Source organism: Lathyrus oleraceus, chromosome 2 (genome assembly GCF_024323335.1).
Source record: "Lathyrus oleraceus cultivar Zhongwan6 chromosome 2, CAAS_Psat_ZW6_1.0, whole genome shotgun sequence".
Taxonomy (NCBI): Eukaryota; Viridiplantae; Streptophyta; class Magnoliopsida; order Fabales; family Fabaceae; genus Lathyrus; species Lathyrus oleraceus.
This window is the reverse complement of record NC_066580.1, coordinates 368,235,993-368,260,900: the sequence shown is the minus strand read 5'-3', so window position 1 is coordinate 368,260,900 and position 24,908 is coordinate 368,235,993. Positions and strand designations below refer to the sequence as shown.

At 35.4% G+C, this 24,908-nt stretch overlaps 2 protein-coding genes across 2 annotated transcripts; both read right to left on the bottom strand.

Moving 5' to 3' along the window:
* Positions 1 to 177: 177 nt before the first annotated feature.
* On the bottom strand, positions 178 to 3,211 carry LOC127123295 (uncharacterized). The gene is made up of 8 exons (XM_051053526.1): positions 3,080 to 3,211; positions 2,663 to 2,996; positions 2,321 to 2,568; positions 2,016 to 2,228; positions 1,819 to 1,911; positions 1,644 to 1,745; positions 346 to 669; positions 178 to 264 (listed from the first exon to the last, which is right to left on the bottom strand). The coding sequence occupies exons 1-8, from the start codon at positions 3,209 to 3,211 to the stop codon at positions 178 to 180; spliced, it is 1,533 nt and encodes a 510-aa protein (XP_050909483.1).
* A 310-nt stretch (positions 3,212 to 3,521) lies between these two features.
* LOC127123294 (uncharacterized) lies at positions 3,522 to 7,167 on the bottom strand. Its single transcript, XM_051053525.1, has 5 exons — positions 6,350 to 7,167; positions 4,830 to 6,236; positions 4,427 to 4,744; positions 4,239 to 4,344; positions 3,522 to 4,157 (listed from the first exon to the last, which is right to left on the bottom strand). The coding sequence occupies exons 1-5, from the start codon at positions 7,165 to 7,167 to the stop codon at positions 3,522 to 3,524; spliced, it is 3,285 nt and encodes a 1,094-aa protein (XP_050909482.1).
* Between the last annotated feature and the right edge of the window lie 17,741 nt (positions 7,168 to 24,908).

The following is a 24,908-nucleotide window of genomic DNA, read 5'->3' as shown; positions in this document are numbered from 1 at the left end:
TAAAAAACATGTAATATCAAATAAGCATCATGATATCAAAAAAATGGTAGCTCCATAATCATGTCATGTAGTACAAAAAACCAAAAAAAGATATCAAATCATAATCTTATATTAATAAGCATCCTATTGCCAAAAATATAAGGGAACGTTCATAATCTAATTGTTTCATAGAAAAGTCTAATTTGTCCTTCTTGATGATCCATTATTTGTAATTCGGTAGCTAGACTCAGAAGAACGTCTTCCATCAACAGGTGATTCCAATCCCTGAAAAAAATATATATTAAAATAATACTCTTTAAAATAATGCTCATGCAATTTAACTTCAAATGCATCAAAATGATATACATGTCTTCCACTAGAATTTTGCATTTGCATTAAGAGTTCAATTTCCTCCTTCCTAGCATTGTCCCTTTGCTTTAAGAATGCGATTGCCTCCATCAATTCATCAATTTTTGAATTCTTTTCTTTAAGTGCATTAATTTCTTCTTGCATTTCCTTTATTTTTTCATTTTCTTCAAAAGAAGATGATGATCTCGTAGATCTATTAATTTGAGATGTCGTAACTCCAAGTCTCATGCTACGAACATATCCATGGTGTTCTTTTCCAAATACTTTCTCAAATGCCTCATTTTCAGACACGGAATCCTTAATTGCAGCTTGTAATTTTTCCTGCACATGCAAAAGAGAAAACTGAACTACTGTTTATATAATAAGGATAATTTATATTAGTAATAAGTTCCAATACATTGCACTTTCATACCAAATTATTTATAAAATACAAGTTCCAGTACATTACACTTTCATACCAAAGTATTTTTTTAAATACATAGTCCACTGATTGCACTTTTCTCAACATAGTATTTAAGACCAACTCCACTATTCGCTGCTATATGTGATATGAGAATAGTGCATGCACTTTTCTAAATCCCCATTTATGTACTATAGGAACTTATGAATATATATATATATATATATATATATATATATATATATATATATATATATATATATATATATATATATATATATATATTATATATATATATATATATATTATTGATTTATATACTAATTTATGTACTATATGGTCAAAGAAAAACACATATGCGTATTGAACATAGAAATTGAATACACGGAAGTTAAATATATTTTGAATATTTAAAAAGTAATGTCCATAAGTGTATTTCTTAAGTTGCTACTGTAACAGTAATGTCCATAAGTGTATTTTTTAAATACATTTTAAGTTGCTACTGTTTCGGTTACTTGGAAATGATTGAAAAATGTATATCTTAAGTTGAAAAATGCTAATATATGGGAAATGAGTTTGATAGAATTACAGTGGCTACTTTGTTGTATGCTTATAATAGTACATAAAATTAAAATTACCACTAGGTTACTTAGTATTACAACGGCCACTCATTTAGTTCCTAAGTTACTTTGTAGAACACAACTGAATTGTCTAAGCATAAATTAAATATATCATGAGGCAAAGTAACTATAGAAAAAATAATCATGATTTTTAACATAACTTAACCAGTTTCAGACAGGTTCTCCCCACCTCTATGAGATGCCAAAAGGTTTGATTTTTTTCTCAAACCTTAAGGAGACTAAGAAATATTTCAAAAGAATTAACTTGTACTTACATTATTGTTGTATGCATCTTCATTGACAAAAGACCCATTAGACTTTTTATGAGAAACTGCATACATTTCTCCTCTACTGTATGATCGGCCATCTCTTGATTCCTACAAATAAGAACAGATATTAATAATTTATACTATTAATCATACAATCAACAATATATAGATTTAGACATACCAACTCATGTTGCTTCCTTGCAAGCGACTTAGATCCAAGTGTATGCGGAGTCTTCAATTTTCCTCTATTCTCGGCATTTTGTTTTGCTATTCTCTACATTGATAACAAATAAAAATACGCGTTATAGATAGGAATAAGATACAATTCCTTACTTATATATTAAAAATAAAATTATACAAGTAAAACACTAATATTACCTGTGTTTTTTCTTTCCGCCTATATTGAACAAAAACAACCCAATCATTTTCCGTAATGCCTTTGCATTTTGGATAATTTTGAAGATTTTCCTCTAAAGTGAGATCCCATCTATAAAATCTTTGAAACAATTGGCAACGGCCATCCTTCCATTTCTTTGCAGCAGAAGCAAGTATGTAATCTTTGTCATGCCCATCATCAGCAACAAAATGACGCTAACCATAAGAATAAAAATAGTTGAACAAAGCAAATAATAATCACCATGAAATTAATTTAAAAAATATATATAATTGTTTATTAATGATACATTTATCTTTGAATCATAAAACTTTGTTTTTCTATCCAATGGAATATCCCTCCAACTCTCGAACATTATGGGAAAGTCTTTAAACATTCTAATAATTATTCCCAAATACCCTGCTAACAAACCAGCTGTTGGTCCTACTGCACGATGAGTCTTATCCCATTCAAGTATTATCCATGTTCCACCAGGCTCTGATTTTACAACCAAGTCTTTCACACATAAACGTGTGTTTGAAACATAACCCTCCTCATCTATCACATAAAAAAGTAAACAAATTAATGTCATAACTCAACTATGTAAGAAAAATTAAATTATTTACAGATACTTTAACCTTAACTTACTTACTAATAACATTTACATCCCAATACTCAGAACTAGTGACTCGAACGACATCTTCTGCCCCATCTTCTACCACAACATCTTCAGTCTCGTCTCCTACCACAACATTTTCAGTATCATCTCCTACCACAACATTTTCAGTCTCATTTTCTACCACGATATCTTCAATTGTAGTTTGGATTGGCGGAGGGATTATTGTAGTTTGGATTGGTGTAGGGGTTATTGTAGTTTGGATTGGCAGAGAGGCTATTGATGATTTTTGAGTTGTCGTTGAACGTAGGCGCTTCTTGTTTACTTCAAGCTCTCCAGGTTGTACAAACCTCGGACGACCCTTCACAGACTAAATAAAATGCATCAGTGAATATTAGTCAACAATCAATACAATTAATTTGTATAGAGTAGTATTGAGAATTTATTACTAACCGATGATGGTTTTGAAGAAGACGAAGATGATTTGTAAAGGGATTGAGAGATTTTAGTAAGATTGAGAGCCTGCATCTTTTTTTGATTCTCTTCAATTGTTTTACGGCGAATATCCTCATATGATGAATTCATTCTTTTACAACAAACATCAACTGCAAGAAAAATTATGACTACAAATTTAGTAAATATAACATAAACACAAAGAGTAACATAAATTATGACTACAAATTTAATAAACATAACATAAACACAATAAATTAAAAGATAAATTATGCAATAAAACATAGAGTAACAATGCCATCTGTTGGTATTTCATTTCTATAACGAGGAATAAACATAAAAAGTAAGAATGTCATACATTAATTAGGGATAAGAAACAAAAAACATAAGTTTCACACGAGTTACAAATAAGCTAGACTTCTTATCAGTAAAAAACTATATATTAATTATTGTTATCATTCGCCACTGAAGTTCCAGGATCATCATTAGAAAAAATTTGTTCCAAATTTTGTGATGGGTATGGCTCAATGGGTGTCATAATTTCATCATTTCCACCCATGTCATACAACTCTCTTGGCTTCAAATGAACAGGTATGCTCCATCCTTGTTCATTCTCATCATCCACATAAAAAACCATCTGAGCTTCTGACGCTTGAATGTATGGCTCATTATCTTCATGTTCCTCAGTATGGAGTAGTCTTGCCAAGTTTATAGAGGTAAAACCCAACTTATCTATCTTAATGCCTCTTGGATTTATGGTATTAGCCCATTCACATTTAAACATGGGAACTATGAAGCCATCATAGGAAAGCACAATAATGTCTATCAATCTTCCATAATAAGGCACCCCTCCAAATCTCATTTGGGTATCATTATTGCTTGAATAACTTCGTGTCCCAAACATGCCAAAAACTCCACTATTTTGAGTTTTTAAAAGATTGTCTCGTTCCAACGTTCGAAACTTGAACCCATTGACATTGAATGCGGTAAACCTTTTAACTTTATCATAAGGGCCATGAGCAAGACTAATGAGGACATCTTTATCTGATCCATCAATGTTGTCAAGATTGTTGCAAATCTATACACGATACAACATCCAATTAGTCTTGTTATTAAAAACTAATTCAATACAAACATCTATTTTTGTACAAAAACTCACACGATTGCAGAACCAATGAGCAAACTCTCTATGAACCTTCTTGCCTATCTCAGAAGCACTTCTTTGACCGCGTCTCATTTGGTTCTGAGTAATACTTCGGAACTGCCTATTTGGTTATTCGATATTAGATGTAAAAAGAAATCTTAATAGTGTAGATGAAACAACTTAAATGGAATAAAACTACTTACTTTAGATAGCCATCAACTATTGGAAAATTCGTTAAAACGTGTCTATGAGCCTGCAACTTTTCAATTGGTGTTAGGGTGTAATATGAAGATCCACCCACAGGTTTTCCGACTCTAGGAAATAATTCTGTTACACGTGAACCTGTTTGGATATCACCAATAGGTTCATCATCTACACGTCCAGGTTGATTCCATCTAGTCTCAATGTTTTCTATATATCTTGAACAAAATGTAAGAATCTCTTCAAAACGGTATCCTTCTGCAATAGACCCTTCTGGTTTTGCCTTATTACGCACATGCGATTTAAGTTTTCCCAAGTACCTATTATTGAACCAAAATTGTATTAGTTAATTTTTTTACTTTACTTTCTAAGTTAATATCATTACAACAAATTCACATAGTTTACCTTTCAACAGGATACATCCACCGATAATGAACAGGACCTCTAAGCTTAACCTCTTCAACAAGGTGAACAACCAAGTGAACCATAACAGTGAAGAACGAGGGAGGAAATAACATTTCCATGTGGCATAAAGTGAGGACAATTTGGTTTTGCATTTTTTCCAAGTCTTCAATTTTCAATGCCTTACCACATAGTTGTCTAAAGAATGAGCACAACTCAATCAATACTGCTGAAATCTCATGAGGTAATGTTGTGCCAATGGCTAATGGTAGAAGTTGTTCCATTAATATATGACAATCATGACTCTTCATCATTCCATTCACCTTGAGATTTACCAAGTCAATGCATCTAGATATGTTGCTTGAATAACCATCAGACACCCTAATATTCTTTAAAATTGTTAAAAAATTCCTTTTATCTTTACCCGTTAGACTAAAGGCCGCAGGAGAAATTCTACCATTTTCATCAGGCCAAAGATTAGGTCTTATGCCCATATTTTGAAGATCTTCTCGAGCTTTAAAATGGTCTTTACTCTTTTGCCTATCATTTAGTAAAGTAAATATGACATTATCGCATACATTTTTCTCAATATGCATCAGATCAAGATTATGGCGCAAAAGATTATCCTTCCAATACGGAAGTTCAAATAATATGCTTTTCTTTTTCCATTGTTGAGGATGACCTTGTGTAGGATCACATTGTGTACTATCACCTTCTAAAGGTTGTCCCTCACGTTTTCTTTTTACCGATTTTTCTTTCACTGGATTTTTACCAAAGACAACTTTAACCTCTTTAACCTGTTCAAAAATTTGATGTCCAGATAATGTTCTCGGTGGACTCCGTATTTCTTGTTCACCATTAAAGTGGATCATATTCAATCTAAACATGTGTCTCTGATTAAGGAAACGACGATGACCCATAAAACACCATTTAAGACTAGCTTTAAGACGAAGAGAAGTAGTTCCAAAGTTACACGATGGGCAAGCAAGTCCTGTGTATGTGTTCCATCCAGAAAGTGCACCCAAACCTGGAAAGTCACTAATCGTCCACATCAAATTTGCATGTAACGTGAACATCTCTTTCTTGAAAGAATCATATGTATCCACACCATTTGTCCATAACTCCTTCAACTCTTTGACTAAGGGTTGTAAATATACATCAATATTATTTCCTGGTGCTTCTTTACCAGGAATTATCATTGACATTATAAACGATGTCTGCTTCATGCAAACCCATGGAGGAGTGTTATATGGAATGAGAACAACTGGCCAAATACTACTATTTGTACTCATCACACCAAATGGATTAAAACCATCACTAGCCAATGCAAGACACACATTTCGTGGATCTGATGCAAACCAAGTATGTGTCAAGTCAAATTTCTTCCAAGCTTCTGAATCTCTAGGATGCCTTAACATTCCATCATTGTTAGTATCATTCGCATGCCATCTCATATCCTCGGCCGTCTTTGACGACAAAAATAATCTTTGTAATCGAGGTTTTAATGGAAAATAACGAAGAACCTTGGCTGGAATTTTCTTCTTTTTCTTGTTAACATGGCCCTCTTCATTTGATTTCCATTTCGAAGTGTTACAAGTTTTGCAAGTCTCTCTCTCTCTTCATCTTCTCCCCAATAAAGCATACAACCGTTTGGACATGCAGGTATCTTTACATAATTCAAACCCAATTTTGTGATTGATTTCTTGGCTTCATAGAACGAACTTGGAATGTTTGCATATTCAAATGCATCTTTTATTAACTCTAAAATCATTGTCATTGCCTTCTCACTCAATCCACATAAACACTTTATATGGTACAACTTTATCAAAAAAGATAATCTTGAATATTGTCTACACCCTTCATATAAAGGTTGTTCTCCTTCTCTAGCCAATTCATAGTATTCCTTGGCCTCATTTCTTTCCTGAGTTAAACTTGGCATCACATAATCTTCTTGGTAAATCTCAAAATTTGATGCAGATGGTATTTCATTAGCATGATTCCTATCAACTCCAAATGCATCATTGATCATGTTCTGAATAGAATCTTCGATAATGATATTATCCTCAACCATATTTGGAGTAGTACTATGGAAGATAGTACTATGTAGTACAGGGGACTCTCCATGATGAATCCAAATGGTGTATCCTTGCGGAAATGGTGACCACATTAAGTGGTCGAACATGTCACTCCTACTCTTTGATTTTCTGAAACCACAACGTTTACAAGGGCATATTACTACGTCGTTTTCTTTTGCACCTTTAAATGCAAAGTCAATAAATTCTTTTATCCCTTGTTGATACGCAATCGATGATTGTGGCTTAGTAATCCATGACTTATTCATTTCTTCAAAAAATAAAAATATAGATATTATATTATTTGTTCAAGAGCTCTAGTACTATTTAATAAAAAATAACCAATCACATATTTGCATAACATAGAAAAAATCATGAATATTAATACGAAAACATGTTATTTTGAATACAGACTCACAAAATTGTTTCCTTCTAAGTTTAATTTCAATATTTATTCTCTATGATCCTTACTACAAGTCAAGCCCGGTCCAAGGGACAGGAAAGTAAGGCATATGCCTAGGACCTCATGTTTTTAATAATATTACTAGTATTTTTGTGGTGCTTTTTATATTGTTAGTTAAAGTGTCTTCGATGTTTAATTAATGCTTGTTAGCTTTGATCATAATATACCATATAATAGTATATAACAGTGGTTAGAATACTACAAAATTTCAATCTAATCTTAGATAGTAACACAATTAAAATTTAATTTTGGCATACTGTATTTCAGAGTAAATCTTTTTACCAGTGTTTTAGTAAAATATAAATAAATATACTCAACATCATAATGACCATCTAAGCTTTTGTACGTTAAAAATTAACGAACTATATTTCCAATTTATAATTTAGAGTGAGAAATAAACTATAAAATTTATATTCTTTTATTATTAATTTTTGTAAAGCCTATAGTTATAATGCATATCTTATGTGCCTATGTTTCCAATTGAACAAGTACACTAACAAGAACAAGAAATCTTCAAATTGTTTACTGATATGCAGAATGAACAGTACTCCAATTTCACTAAAAATACCACTACTCCAATTTCAATAAAAATCCCATTACTCGATGAACATTTCAAATAAAAGTAACCTTGAATTTTAATTATAACATACAATCAATCAAAATTAAGGATAAAATCATATCGTAAAGACACACTCAAATTTAAGGATGAAATCATACCTCAAAGACACACAAACATTTGTAGAGAATGTTGACCTTGCAACTCACAAACAAAGTTGAAGAACGCAAACAAGGAGTAGCGAAGCAACTACACGAGAAAAGTTGTTTGTAACAAAAATCAAAGTAGCTTATCAGTAATTGATAGAAAACATGATATGCATAATGTGAAAAAATGTATATCTGTAGCAGTAGGAATTATGACAGGGCACAAATTGTGACAATGGCACAAATCTTTTTACCAGTGGTTTAGTAAAATATAGATGAATAAACTCAACATCATAATGACCATCTAAGCTTTTGTACATTAAAAATTAACGAACTATATTTCCAATTTATAATTTAGAGTGAGAAATAAACTATAAATTTTAGATTCTTTTACTATTACTTTTTGTAAAGCCTATAGTTATAATGCATATCTTATGTGCCTATGTTTCCAATTGAACAAGTACACTAACAAGAACAAGAAATCTTCAAATTGTTTACTGATATGCAGAATGAACAGTACTCCAATTTCACTAAAAATACCACTACTCCAATTTCACTAAAAATACCACTACTCCAATTACACTAAGGGAGGTGTAGTAGTGTTGGCATTAGAATTGGCAAATCTAAGGGTATCAAATACAGATTCTTAGCTTCAGACCTAGGCTAGTTTTGGGTGTTTGGCCTTCTATTTTATATAAAGTAAATAATAAAGAAATATTTAGATAAAACAATCTTAAAATTTGTAAAAGTTACTTTTCAAAAATCTTTTTCCTCATTAAAACATTTTTTCTGTAAGTTACTGAAAACAACATCTAATTTCATTAAAAAAAATCATTTTTCAAATTTTGATCAATTAAAACGATTACATATTACTTACTTATAAGAGCTGAAGTTATAAATAAATTAATAGTGTTCCACCATTAAAATATATTCCTTCCTCTTCCCTTCTTTGTTGTTTGAAAAAAAGAGATGCTAAAAACTTAACAGCATAGGGAGCATGAGGAGGAGAAAAACCAAAAAAGCAGAAATATTATGTAAATCATTGTGTGCAATCAAAACATTATCAACATAGAAATAACACAAAATAAATTAGAATGAGATGCAATCAAAACATCACCAATATCCAAAGCAAATGTGCACCTACAAATTTTTAAGTAGGAAATATGCTTTCTAGGCATGGTACATTTTATTGGTGTGTGTAACAGAAACAAAGATAATTTCATTTACATCAATAAATGTATTTATAATGAGAAAAGTGTCGAGTTGTATGGGTGTAGAGTTAGTCATGGAGTGTTGGCTCTTAGCTTTGATGTGTAGTAAAGTAATAAAAAATATACTAGAATAGAAAGAAACATCTTGTACATGGGCGGGATCATAAGGCATACAAACGCTAGTGTAAAAAAATTGTGATTCAAAGAAAACAACATTCTTAGAAAAAAAAATTATTGACAAGTTATGAACACGGTGAAGCAATTTATGATGAAGAATTGGAACTTTGTGAAGCTAATGGATATGTTCTATAACGATGAAGGTTACTTTATCCTTCGTTTGCACTCATTACATGAGAAAGAAACTGTGATAATGAAGGGGCCTTACACTATCCATAATAGGTCGATGATGCTGTCAGAATGGAAACCTGACTTTAGTATGAAACAAGATATGCTTAGAATTATACCTCTTCGGGTGAAGCTAGCGCAATTGCCTTTGCACATATTGGGAGCTCGCAATCTAAGCAAGATTGAAAGTGTTATTGGTACGCCACTTGTTACATATGAGTGTACAACACACAAACTTAGGGTATCATATGCTAAGAACTTAACAGCATAGGGAGCACGAGGAGGAGAAAAACCAAAAAAGCAGAAATATCATTCTAAAACACAAGAAACCAACATGAACATTTCATGAACTAACTGCATGAATGTGTGGATATTACAGTTAAAATAGTAGGAGGGGAAGAGAACCATGAAATTTTTTTAGAATCGAAAAACAGAAGACTTGGATTGAATATCACACACATTAACTTAACTGAAAATTGAAACCAACAAGAAAAGTTAACCAAAACTTAGTCCAATCATCTAGAAGTGAAAAATAAGGGGGTGGAAACAAACTCATTATAAGCTAGTAATTCTTCTCAACTGTGTATCATCCCAATTCAAAACAAAATCTTCCTACACTTCCTCTACCAGGGGTTGGAATAAGCCTCACACTTTTCAACTAACACAATCTGCAGATTGTCGTCCGCCTACTCGAATACTTTGCCTGCTCTACGGTTCAATCACAAATAGGGGCTGCAAGGGAACAAAATAAATTAAACCTCTAATGACAAAAGGTCACTTGTTTTTCTTGTCAAGTACTTTTAATTAATTAGTGTAAAGCCTTATAATGAGCTGCTGCAATTCTGCTTCTTATGAGATTTACTGATAGCTTCGGCCAAGAATGCAAGCATTAAAAACAATCTTTAATTATATACTCAATTATGAATAAGAGGTCTTCCTAGACATGAAGTTAACCACACATTCCACATCATTTTCAATGATCACATTACTAAAATCTTGTTGTTGGACCTAGCTGCAGACTTAGAAAAGAAGGGAGAAATATGGTGAACATTTGTTTCTTTTTTTCGACATGAGTTATACGGATGGCGTCCGAATTCTAGAATCTATGTTTCGAAAAACAAGCTTCAGATTGTAGAAGCCAAAAACATTTTTGTTAAAATGAAGTAAAAAAAATATTGTATTTTTATGTACTGTAGTATTAACTCTCATTTACAGAGTCAGAGAAATGGAATTGAAATAAAGAAGCTCCTACATATGAAAGAATGTTACAAAACTAACTCTGAAAATACATTCATCATCATAATTTGGCTTCATTTAACAACTAATTTGTACCAGGAAAAATTACAAAAACTCAGTACCTTCATCATCATAATTTGGTAAAATTGTAATAACTATTCATATATGAAACATAGTTTCAAAATATAATCCAATATGCTATATAAGATAAATTGTTTTCTAACTTTGTATTTACAGTTACAACAAGTAGAGTTTAATTACATCTACACCAAAAAAAATTCTTCAAATTCAACCCAACTCAAAATTGTTTTCAGTTACATTAGAAAATTGTTTTCAACTACATCAGATTCACCCATAACAGAGATAAAAGAAAAAGAACCTCAGAAATTAAAAGAAATAGAAGGATCTAACATCATTCTCACACTACAAAAATGCATCCACTCCATCCATAATACATACAAGATGAAAAATGGAAGGAAAAACACCCATGGATATGCAATATGAAAGGAAAAACACACATATTAGCAGAAGTAACTTAGGGTTTTTTACAGACAAACCTGTTAAGATTTATGGTGATGGTGATTCCTTTGACGGTGATATGAGTTGAGAGAGAGATACCAAGGCGCGGTTATGGACGAATTTGTATCGAGCTGAGAGAGATATTCATAAGCAGTACGTGAAGCAAAGCAATTTTTCTTAGTTTTGGAACACGACCCTAAATGTTCCCCTCTTTCTCCAATGAGCAACTGTTATGGATATTTTAGGTATGAATGTTTTTCAATCGTCGTACGTTTCCCTCTCCAATTTTATGTGAACAAAGGAAAAATGATAAATTTTCAGAGCGCGGGTGTGGTAAGGTTTAGGGGGCGACGGTTGGTTCACCGTTGTGACCTTTGAGAAATTTCCAGCATGTGTTTAAAGGTTTAGACGTCGATGGTTGGTTCACCGTTGTGACCTTTGAGAAATTTCCAGCATGTGTTTAAAGGTTTAGGCGGCGATGGTTGGTTCACCGTTGTGACCTTTGAGAAATTTCCAGCATGTGTTTAAAGGTTTAGGCGGCGACGGTTGGTTCACCGCCGCGATCTTTGATGAGTTTTTCAGGATCTATATTTTAGGGGGCGACGGTTTTGTACCGTTGTGACCTATATTTTAGGGCGGTTCTTGTGACCGTCGTGAATTCAAGTTTAAGGCAGTTTAATGATAACCGTCGCAATATTTATTAATTTTTTAAAAATGTAAGGGCGGTTGGTGTAAACCGTCATAACAATCGTCTCTATATGAGAGTTACGACGATTATCAAGTAACTGTCACAATTTTTGTGTCGTAAAACCCTAATTTTCTTGTAGTGAAAATTGTCATTGACACTAGATGAGTACTTAGGAACAAAATGGATGAAATTGGTGTAATTACTAGAAATAAAGTAAGGCTAGGAAAAAAAGGATATAGTCAAACTGAAGGAATAAACTACGAGGAGACTTATGCTCCTGTAGGTTGTCTAGAAGCTATTCAACTCCTTTTGGCATCCGTTTGTTGTATGGATTTTAAGCTTTATCAAATAGATGTTAAATATAATTTTCTTAATGGCTACATAAAAGAAAAGGTATATGCATCTCAACCTCCTAGTTTTGAGGATCACGATAATCCTAACTATGTTTTTAAACTAAAAAAGAGACCTCTCTAGTCTCAAATAAGGTCCAAGAGCTTGGTATGAACACCTTAGTGGATTTAATTAAACAAGGATTCAATCATGGTAAAGTAGACACCACTTTGTTTATTAGCCGCAAAGAAAAGCATACGCTTTTAGTTTAAATACATGTCGATGATATTATTTTTAGTTCTACTAACGAATCTCTTTACCAAGGGTTTGCAAGTTTGATGCAGGGTGAATTTGAAATGTATCTCATGGTAGAGATCACATATTTCTTAGAATTGAAAATTAAGCAAGCCTAAGAAGAAACCTTCATAAGCCAAATGAAGTATTTCTTGGAGCATCTCAAGAAGTTCGATATGCAAAATTTGCGGAGCATCTCAACACCCATGGCTTCAAACAAGTTGATTGAAAAAAACGAGAATGGGGTTGTGTCATACCCTAATTTTTAACCCTAACATCACACATACCATTGGAATCCTTGCACACAAACAAGGTCACATCTTGATCCTCCCCCCTCTCATCTTTGGGTTTGCTCTTTGCAGGGATCACCAAGAACCTCTTTATTGGTGTTTTACCTTTATGTTTATATGATTAATTTCTTATCTAATCACTAATAAAAATAGAAAAAATATATTTATTTTCCTTAAGTTTATTGTGCAAGGTAGGGCTTTTCAATCAAGAGCATCTCAAATTTTGTTGCTTACTTCCCAAGGAAAGTCAAAGGTTCATGTGTTTATTTACATGCCTTCTTCAACAAGAAAATTCAAGCATTGAGAAATCGAATCAAGAGGAAATAAAGAACACATTATTTTGAGTTTATATGATCACCCATGTGCTTTGAAATGCAAGGAAAGTCCAAGTACACAAGTTTGTTCCAAGTGGTTTGACCAAAAAGTCAACATTTGAAGTCAAGGTTCCAAGGATCAAAACTCCTTCAACTATCAACATTTTTGAATGCTTATTTTTTCATATGACTCTTATCAACATCCTTTACAATTTCTCTTTAAATGACAAAAGCCAATTATGCTTGGAGGATCATCAAACGTTTGGAGACATTATAGGTCATTTGCGGACTTAGTGAAATTTGACTTATTTTCAAGTGACTTTTTCTCAACTTTCAAAGATCATAACTTCTTAAATTTTCAACACTTGAGGATGATTATTATTGCACAATGTAATTTGTGATTCCCTCTACAAGTTTGATTCAAGGATCAAGGTCAAAATATGCTTGGAAGGTCATGGAATTCATTGAGACATTATAGGTCATTTTCATCCATGGAACACTTGAGTTTTTCTAAGTTATATGATCAATTTTTCATGCCAACTTCAACATGACATAACTTTGTGCCCAAGCATCCAAATGCAACCTTTCTCGGCACATTTTAATCTTTGCTATGATGTCAACACATTGCAAAAATAATGGGACCAAAAAGCTTCCTGAGTAGGATGCCTCATTGGGTTGAACACGGTGACTTGGAACTGAAGAAATTGCCATTGCCCGAATTTTGAAATTCATTAATCTCAATTCCAAGCCAAAATAGCATGTGTTTTGGACCTAAACATGTTTAAACAAGTCTCCATAATTTAATTGACCTTTGAAACGCATCATTTGGCTGAGTTTTGATAAGTTGTAAGTCACACTTTTCTCACATTCAGATCAAATTCATTTTGCATGAACTCAACATCATTTCACACGTATTTGGATCCAAACATATTCCCTATAAATAGAGGAAGCTACTGCATTCATTTCCAACCTTTTGAGATCCAAGAAATCTCTGCTGCAACTTGAAATTTTCCAGAAAAAATCAACTATCGTGTTTTGAGTTTTAGCTTGTTTCAATCCAATTTCTTAACTCCATTAGCATCTTCGGCATCCTCTGAAACTTTTACAACAATTCCCAAGCTCTGGGACCTTTATAAGTGCTCTAACTAGATCGAGCTTCATCAACTTTTGATCACCATCTAGACAAGGTAGTTCTGAGCATCATTTGAACTCAAACAAGTTACCACAATGTAGCCCTTCACTCTCTGATGCTTTCCCATAACTTAGCTAGTGTTGATTGATCGTGTTCATCATTTAATTTTATTTTCTGTGGCTTGCTTGCTTCTGAAACTTCTCTAAAATTCCCTTTGCTCAATTTAGATAAATGAATTTGGAGCATAAGGTTGAATTCGGGATGAGAAGAGGATTACAATGGTTGTGGTCTCGTGTTCTAAATTTACTAAACGATGAAACTACGGTGAGAGCTCACCGGAGTGTTTCAAGTCGTCTGAGTTTGGCCATACATGTTGGACAAACAAAATATTTTGATTGACTGGTTTTGAACTGGATCTCGTGTGCTGTTTGTAGTGCGTTCCACCGTGCATCCTAATCTAAGGAGTGTTGGATATGACACGTCAATTAATGTGGCGTGATCCAACGCTCAGTGTTTTTCTAATTTTTAATTCTGAAATTCTAGTTATCAGACTTTAGATGTCACACGGGTTGTTATGACATCCAATTCTGCACAAACAAGAATTATGCAGAACTTAACAGTAAGTGCAGTAAATAACACAAGTAATTGTTTACCCAGTTCAGTCCAACATGACCTACATCTGGGGGCTACCAAGCCAGGGAGGAAATCCACTATCAGTAGTATTAATTCAAAGCTAAACTCACCCGTTTACAACTTGTCACTTAATCCCTACCCAATGCAATTTCAATCTTACTCTAAGATCAGAGTTCCTACTCACTCCCCCTCAATCACCTCAGTGATTACTACCTTTAATCAATATTAAAGACAACTTTGAAGTCACACTTCAAACAACTCTTGATTGTGCTTAACAGCTTTAATCAAGATACACAGCACTCACGCTTAAAAGCTTTGAGCGACACAACACTTACAACTCAATGAACACCCTATACCAAAACAATCATCAACGTGATAATGGCTTGGCTTACAAGATATGTCTAATACAAGACTCACAAAAATACAGCAGTGAAGTATGATGGACACACTTAATCTTCACGCTTCAAAATCCCCAAAACTGAATGAAGGAACGACTTCCTTTTATATTGCAGTACCTGGGCTTTTGCACTTGTATTCTCCTAAATTTAAGGTCACACGAGTTCCCATAAATTCAATATCTAGGTTACTAACAAATAGGCTATTTGTTAGGTTCATTAAATGTAGCTTGGTTGTTGATTTCCTGGATTTTCTCTCAGCTGTTGAATCCCTGAAGAATAGCCTGAGAAAAAGCTGAAACAGAAAACTGAACAACCTACAATATAGCATATGCTGTCAGGAATGAATGTCACGACATTCAGCTTGACATCAAGGATCATATGCTGAGTCTGTTTTTCCAGAAAACAGACTGTACAATTTTGCTGACCTGTACATGACCAAAATGACCATACTACAGTAACAACTTACATTAATAAATGTCAAAGTATCCAATTTGACATTTACACATTTGGCCTTAAGTTAGTTCTGTTATCCTCTTGGAGAACCAACTAAGAAACATACTGAAGTGTAGCAGAACACCACTCTGTCTATTATTCAGTATATACTGTCCATGATGAATGTCATAACATCCAGTTTGACATTCATACAGTAGGCCTTATGCCAGGTCTGGTTTTTCCTTGATAACCAGACTGCAAATGAATACTGAGCTCTAACAGAACACCAACTGTTCTATTCCTCAGTATCTGCTGACAGGGATGAATGTCACAGTATCCAGTTTGACATTCAATAAATCCTGTATTAGCTAATCCTGCAGTAACTACTCAAGTGTGTCATGACATCAGTCAAGACATCATAGTACAGTTAGATATTCTAACCTACAATGCAGTCACACATACACACCATGTCATGACATCAGTCAAGACATTAGAATTCAGCCAGTGTTTTACCATATAATGCAGCCAAATAAACACCTACAGACTCCCCCTTTGGCAAATTTTTGGCTAAAACACTTTGATCCCCATAACAGAGTTCATAGCAGCGAAATCACACATCTAGCAGGAAATAAACCTAGCTAATACACTCAGAGTGGCAGCACACTCACATACATGGAAGTTAAATAAAAACTTCACAAAGCAGCACACATACAGAAGTTAAATAAAAACTTCAACACACATCAGCTGCTGCAGGGGATGAATCTTTGAATCTGTCATGAATGTCTGTTTTCACAGACCAATCTGTTGTCTGGGGTATCATCACCTGTTACTCCCCCTTTTTGTCACAAATGTTGCCAAAGCCAACAACATAACCAGAAAAAATGACAGACTTACAGACTTGGTTTTACTTCACAGTTTCAACCAAGTAAGTACCCACTTGATCTTGCTTCACAGCTTTGATCAAGTAATCACCCACTTTTGCTTTACTGTAGGTACAACCATATCAGATGCCATGACTTTGTTTCTGACATCCAGAACCACTCCTGCATGAACAGCGTCCTTGAATTCCTGCAGGTGCATATGCCTTCTCACGTTAGGGTGTCTCCTTATCCTCTTGTTGCCACACTTGTTGCAAGTGGTAAAGCTATGATCTGTTGACCAATCAGAACATAGTTCCAATAAATGCATTCCAAACATCAGTGATTGCTATAAGGTCTCAGAGAGACATATTCCCAGTTTGCCCCTTAAGTTTTCAAACTGAGTAGCATCCAGAGCCTTTGTAAATATGTCAGCCAGTTGAAGTTCAGTGGCTACATGTTCCAAAGTAATCACCTTGTCTTCCACCAGATCTCTGATGAAGTGGTGTCTAATGTTAATATGTTTGGTCCTGCTGTGTTGGATGGGATTCTTGGAGATATTGATGGCACTGAGATTATCACAGAACAATGTCATGACATTTTGAGTGACATTGTACTCAGTGAGCATCTGTTTCATCCAAACCAGTTGGGAACAGCTGCTTCCAGCAGCTATGTATTCAGCCTCTGCAGTGGACAGAGATACACAATTCTGCTTCTTGCTGAACCACGATATGAGATTGTCTCCCAAGAAGAAACATCCTCCTGATGTGCTTTTTCTGTCATCAGCACTCCCAGCCCAGTCAGCATCACAGTACCCAGATAGGACAGGCTCAGACCCATGTGAGTACAACATTTCATAGTCACAAGTCCCATTGATGTACTTGAGAATCCTTTTGACTTGATTCAAGTGGCTCATCTTAGGCTCTGCTTGGTATCTCGCACACACTCCAACTGCATAAGAGATGTCAGGTCTACTGGCAGTTAGATATAGTAGACTGCCTATCATGCTTCTATACAAGCATTGATCAACACTAGGCCCTCCATCATCTTTGGTTAACTTCAGATGAGTAGGAGCAGGAGTCCTTTTGTGCCTAGCATTATCCATACCAAACTTCTTAACGATGTTTTTGGCATACTTGCTTTGGGAGAGGAACATAGAGTCCTCCATTTGGTTGACTTGCATTCCAAGAAAGTAGGTTAGTTCCCCAACCAGACTCATTTCAAACTCAGATTGCATCTGTTGAACAAAATGTGATACCATTTGTTCTGACATACCACCAAAGACTATATCATCCACATAGATTTGAGAAATCATGATTTTGCCGTCTTCATCCTTCACAAACAAGGTTTTATCTATTCCACCTTTTTTGTATCCATTTGAGGTCAGAAATTCGGTCAACCTTTCATACCATGCTCTAGGTGCTTGTTTCAACCCATACAAGGCTTTCCTCAACTTGTATACATGCTTAGGTTGGTTAGGATCACAGAACCCTTTAGGTTGTTCCACATAGACTTCTTCATTCAAGTAGCCATTCAAGAATGCACTCTTCACATCCATTTGGAATAGTTTAAACTTCAGAATGCATGCTACCCCTAACAACAATCTGATGGACTCAAGCCTAGCCACAGGAGCAAATGTCTCATCAAAATCAACCCCTTCAACTTGAGTGTATCCTTGAGCTACTAGTCTTGCTTTATTCCTAGTAATTACTCCTTTCTCATCAGATTTGTTTTTGTAGATCCACTTGGTACCAATGATGTTGGTCCCTTCAGGTCTTGGAACTAGCTCCCATACTTCATTCCTTTTGAACTGCTCAAGTTCCTCTTGCATGGCATTGATCCAGTACTCGTCAGTCAGGGCTTCTTTCACATTCTTTGGTTCAACCTTGGATACAAAGCAGGAATTTGAGCTTATTCCCCGTGACCTGGTAGTCACACCACTATTAGGATCCCCTATGATAAGATCCTTAGGGTGGTCTTTCTGAATTCTGATAGATGGCATTTTGGTGGTTGCATCTCCTTCACATTCAGGAGGAGGTTCCTGTACTTCTTCAGACTTGACTGGAATGTCAGTTGAACTGTCAAGGAATGTTTCAACATCCTCTATGACATCGATCCCTTCCTCTTTATCATCCACAATAACATTTATGGATTCCATCAGGACATTGGTCCTGTAGTTGAACACTCTGTAGGCTCTGCTGTTAGTGGAGTATCCTAGAAATATACCTTCATCACTTTTGGGATCCAGCTTCCTTCTCTGTTCACGATCTGTGAGAATGTAGCATTCACTTCCAAAGATATGAAAGTACTTCACTGTGGGTTTTCTGCCTTTCCATATTTCATATAGAGTGGAAGAGGTTCCTTTTCTCAAGGTGACTCTGTTGTGAACATAGCACGCGGTATTCATTGCTTCAGCCCAAAAGTGCATGGGGAGCTTCTTTGCATGAATCATTGCTCTGGAAGATTCTTGAATAGTTCTATTTTTTCTTTCAACTATCCCATTCTGCTGGGGGGTTATAGGGGAGGAGAACTCATGACTTATTCCTTCAGACGAGCAAAACTCATCAAACTTGGAATTCTTGAACTCCGTACCATGATCACTCCTAATCCGGACCACACAACTGTCCTTTTCCCTTTGAAGTCTGATGCATAGGTCTTTGAAGACATCAAATGTATCTGACTTCTCTCTGATGAAGCTTATCCACGTGTATCTGGAATGGTCATCAACCACCACGTAGGCATATCTCTTCCCACCAAGACTTTCAACCTGCATAGGTCCCATTAAGTCCATATGCAACAGTTCCAGAACTCTGGAAGTTGTAGGATGTCCTAGCTTCGGATGTGACATCTTGGTTTGCTTGCCCACCTGGCATTCTCCACAGACTCTTCCTTCATCAATAAGCAGCTTTGGGATCCCTCTGACTGCTTCCTTGGATATAATCTTCTTCATTCCCCGTAAGTGGAGATGTCCAAGTCGTCTATGCCACAACTTCACCTCCTGTTCTTCCTTGGCAGAAGAGCATATAGTGGAAAAGTTAGAGACTTTAGGTTCCCACATATAACAGTTATCTTTGGACCTGGTTCCTCTCATAACTTCCTGATTGTCACCATTTGTCACAATACACAGCTCCTTAGTAAACTGAACATAGAATCCTTGATCACACAGCTGGCTTATGCTGATGAGATTTGCAGTTAGTCCTCTTACTAACAGTACATTATTCAGTTTTGAAACTCCAGAGCAGTCCAGCTTGCCCACACCTTTTATTTTTCCTTTGGCACCATCACCAAAGGTCACATAGCTGGTAGTGTGAGGTTGAATATCCACCAGTAGATTTTCCATACCAGTCATATGTCTTGAGCATCCACTGTCAAAGTACCAGTCTTCTCTGGTAGAAGCCCTTAGAGCTGTGTGTGCTAACCTAGCATACCATTGTTGCTTCTTGCTGGGGACATAGCGCTTATATGTCTTATGCTTAGGCCTGACATGCGAGGCTTGGTTAGGGAAACCCTGAATCCAGTAGCAGAAGGCTTTGATATGTCCAAGCCTACCACAGTGGTGACACCTCCACTCCTGGTATTTCCTCTTCTGATGATTATTCATCCTAGTTCCCCGATGTTGAGACATTGGCTTTGACTTCCGCTTGAACTTCTGAACTTTAGCCTTTGGGCGTTTGTGTTCAGCTGAGGATCTTTTCCCAAATCCTAGGCCATATTTGGTTCCAGACTTCTGTCCCACCTTTAGAATTTCTTCCAAGGTGTCAGTTCCCTTGTTCATCATTCTGATGGATTTAGTCATCTGATTCAGCTTGGAGGTCAGCAAGGCTATCTCACCATTTAGACCCTCTATGGCTGTCAGATGCTTCTGTCTCTCATCTTCCAGTTCCTTGATGAGTTTCTTCTGCTTTTCTCCTTGTGCACGAACTTCTGCACTGGTGGTACACAGCTTCTTATAGGCTGCAGCAAGTTCATCAAAGGTCAGTTCCTCTGCACTTGAGTCATCATCAGAGGCACAAACACTGGTTAGTGCAGTGACATGTTTGGCAGATTCTCCTTCAGATTCACTTTCAGAATCTCCTTCAGACCATGTGATAGTTAGCCCCTTCTTTTGCATCTTGAGATAGGTAGGACATTCAACTCTGACGTGTCCATACCCTTCACAACCATGACACTGGATTCCCTTGCCTTGGTTGAAATTTTCTTCAGAAGTTGATCTTTTCCTGATGTCAGACTGGATGTTCTTGACATTAGGTCTCCCTCTTTGATCAATCTTCTTCACGAACTTGTTGAACTGTCTCCCAAGCATGGCTAAAGCTTCTGATATACTTTCATCACCTTCAGTATATCCTGCTTCTGACTCCTCTTCAGCATTAGATACAAAAGCTATGCTTTTGTTCTTCTTTTCAGCATTCTCATACAAGCCCATTTCAAAGGTTTGGAGAGAACCAATGAGCTCATCCACCTTCATATTGCAGATGTCCTGCGCCTCCTCTATGGCTGTGACCTTCATAGCAAACCTCTTAGGCAAGGACCTGAGAATCTTTCTTACAAGTTTCTCTTCAGCCATTTTCTCACCTAGCCCACCAGAGGTGTTTGCAATTTCAAGAATATTCATGTGAAAGTCATGAATAGTCTCATCCTTTTTCATCCTCAGATTTTCAAACTTGGTGGTCAGCATCTGAAGTTTGGACATCTTCACCTTGGAAGTACCTTCATGAGTTACCTTGAGGGTATCCCAAACTTCCTTAGCTAGTTCACAGTGGTGCACCAGCCTGAAGATGTTCTTACTGATTCCATTGAACAATGCATTCAAGGCCTTGGAGTTTCCAAGAGCTAATGCCTCTTGCTCCTTGTCCCACTCTTCTTCAGGAATCTGCACACTGACTCCATCTTCACCTGTCTTCGTTGGATGTTCCCATCCTTTGTTGACCGCTCTCCAGACTTTGCTATCTAGAGACCTTAAGAAGGCTATCATACGAGGCTTCCAGTCATCATAATTAGAGCCATCCAACATGGGTGGTCTATTTGAGTGTCCTATATCCTTGTCCATGGTACTAGAAAGTAACTTCCCTAGATCTCACCCAGAAATTCACAGGCAGGGTGCCTGCTCTGATGCCAATTGAAATTCTAGTTATCAGAATTTAGATGTCACACGGGTTGTTATGACATCCAATTCTGCACAGACAAGAATTATGCAGAACTTAACAGTAAGTGCAGTAAATAACACAAGTAATTGTTTACCCAGTTCAGTCCAACATGACCTACATCTGGGGGCTACCAAGCCAGGGAGGAAATCCACTATCAGTAGTATTAATTCAAAGCTAAACTCACCCGTTTACAACTTGTCACTTAATCCCTACCCAATGCAATTTCAATCTTACTCTAAGATCAGAGTTCCTACTCACTCCCCCTCAATCACCTCAGTGATTACTACCTTTAATCAATATTAAAGACAACTTTGAAGTCACACTTCAAACAACTCTTGATTGTGCTTAACAACTTTAATCAAGATACACAGCACTCACGCTTAAAAGCTTTGAGCGACACAACACTTACAACTCAATGAACACCCTATACCAAAACAATCATCAACGTGATAATGGCTTGGCTTACAAGATATGTCTAATACAAGACTCACAAAAATACAGCAGTGAAGTATGATGGACACACTTAATCTTCACGCTTCAAAATCCCCAAAACTGAATGAAGGAACGACTTCCTTTTATATTGCAGTACCTGGGCTTTTGCACTTGTATTCTCCTGAATTTAAGGTCACACGAGTTCCCATAAATTCAATATCTAGGTTACTAACAAATAGGCTATTTGTTAGGTTCATTAAATGTAGCTTGGTTGTTGATTTCCTGGATTTTCTCTCAGCTGTTGAATCCCTGAAGAATAGCCTGAGAAAAAGCTGAAACAGAAAATTGAACAACCTACAATATAGCATATGCTGTCAGGAATGAATGTCACGACATTCAGCTTGACATCAAGGATCATATGCTGAGTCTGTTTTTCCAGAAAACAGACTGTACAATTTTGCTGACCTGTACATGACCAAAATGACCATACTACAGTAACAGCTTACATTAATAAATGTCAAAGTATCCAATTTGACATTTACACATTTGGCCTTAAGTTAGTTCTGTTATCCTCTTGGAGAACCAACTAAGAAACATACTGAAGTGTAGCAGAACACCACTCTGTCTATTATTCAGTATATACTGTCCATGATGAATGTCATAACATCCAGTTTGACATTCATACAGTAGGCCTTATGCCAGGTCTGGTTTTTCCTTGATAACCAGACTGCAAATGAATACTGAGCTCTAACAGAACACCAACTGTTCTATTCCTCAGTATCTGCTGACAGGGATGAATGTCACAGTATCCAGTTTGACATTCAATAAATCCTGTATTAGCTAATCCTGTAGTAACTACTCAAGTGTGTCATGACATCAGTCAAGACATCAGAGTATAGTTAGATATTCTAACCTACAATGCAGTCACACATACACACCATGTCATGACATCAGTCAAGACATTAGAATCCAGCCAGTGTTTTACCATATAATGCAGCCAATTAAACACCTACAAATTCTTTTTCTTTTATTATTTTTAATTTCTTTTTCTTTTAAAATTCATAGTAATTTCATTTTTTATCCAAAAAATCCTAAAATAATTTCTAAAATTCTCTTTCATTTTTTTCATCTGATTTTTATTTCACCGATTTTCTATTTTTCATGAATTTTCTCTTTTCACCTATGTTTTAATTGGTTTAAAATTACTTTTCTGCATTTTTAAACTCTGAAAAATTTATTATATGCTTCTTATTTTATTTCCAACCTTCCATAACTTTCTTGGCCATTTATTTGGTGTTTTGAAGGACTTTATGGAGTTTTCCACTTTATTTCTATTTTAAAATTCATTTAAAAATACTTTTGGTGCATTTTTATTTCATTTGATTGCATTTTATATTTTTGTGACCTTTGTGAACTTCTGTTGAGTTTGGATCATGATTGTTTGAATTATAAGTCTCATCAAACTCAATGGATCTTGGATGTTGATGGGGTGCTAATCCACCAAAATGTATGTTCGATTTTGATGATGGCTTGATCAAACTTTTGATCCAATTTGGGTGTGACCTCTCTTGTCATCTTCTTCTTCATCTACTTCTTTTCCCTTTGATTAATTGGATGGTTTGTGTCCATCTTGATCATGATGTGTGGATTGGTACTTGATGAAATTTCATTATTTCAAATCTACCTCCAAATTGATCATGGATCATTTAAGGTACTTTGGATTGATGCATAAGTTTGTCCCAAGTGTCATGAAGTATGGATTAAAGCAATGAACCATCCTCCTAGCCTTTGTGCTTAATCATTCTTCATTTTCTTTTTGTGTGGCGTGACTCTAGAAGAATATTTACATATCATTTCTCTAGCATGCATTAACACCAACATTATATTGATCGACCTTAGATAGTTATGACTTCTACATAAGTCCAATTACGATTGCTTAACATAGCACTAAATTTATCCCAAAAGCAAAGACATTTTTATAAGTGAAATTTTAAGTCTCCTACTCCTCATGGTATTGTGTGAAAATATTGCTTGATTTTCATTTGTGAGAGCTAGTGGTATACTTGTTGATTATTTTCCAAGTTGGAACCCTTCTCATAATGATGTATATGTTTATGTTTTCATGCTTGTGGGTGAATAGTTGAGTGTTATCCAAAAAATAACCAAACCATCTTTCATTTTTTATTACTAACTGTTAGAACAAGATTTTGGTTCTGCAATATATCTCTAAGTTTTGATGATAACAAAGAATGAAACAATTTGGTACTCTAATAATTTTTCTAAGTGTGCAGGTTTCTAAGGAAAAGTGAATTTGAGGAAAATAAAATCTGGCATCTAACGTAGTCCAGAAAAGCTGATCCAGAAATGAAGATATCATATCTGGATCTGAACAAAAACACTTCTGAAGAATCACATACAAAATCTGACATTGAAGTTCATATCTGATGTCTGAAGACTTTACACCTGATAACTCTACAAGACAACATCATAAGACACTCTATCTGAAGATTAGTCAAGCTAATATCTGAAGACAAACATCTATCTGAAGTCCATTCAACAAACAACTATCTGAAGACTAGTTAAGAGTATA

Bases quoted from the DNA above. Each gene is read 5' to 3' on its own strand.
- LOC127123295 (XM_051053526.1), bottom strand. From the start codon at position 3,211: ATGAATTCATCATATGAGGATATTCGCCGTAAAACAATTGAAGAGAAT. The intron at 2,997-3,079 runs GTTAGTAATAAA...CATTTTATTTAG, and splicing joins CTTCTTCAAAACCATCATCG to TCTGTGAAGGGTCGTCCGAG. The intron at 1,746-1,818 runs GTATGTCTAAAT...TCTTATTTGTAG, and splicing joins CAAGGAAGCAACATGAGTTG to GAATCAAGAGATGGCCGATC.
- LOC127123294 (XM_051053525.1), bottom strand. From the start codon at position 7,167: ATGAATAAGTCATGGATTACTAAGCCACAATCATCGATTGCGTATCAA. The intron at 6,237-6,349 runs GTTCTTCGTTAT...TGGAATGTTAAG, and splicing joins AGAAGAAAATTCCAGCCAAG to GCATCCTAGAGATTCAGAAG. The intron at 4,158-4,238 runs GTGAGTTTTTGT...TATCGTGTATAG, and splicing joins CTCATTGGTTCTGCAATCGT to ATTTGCAACAATCTTGACAA.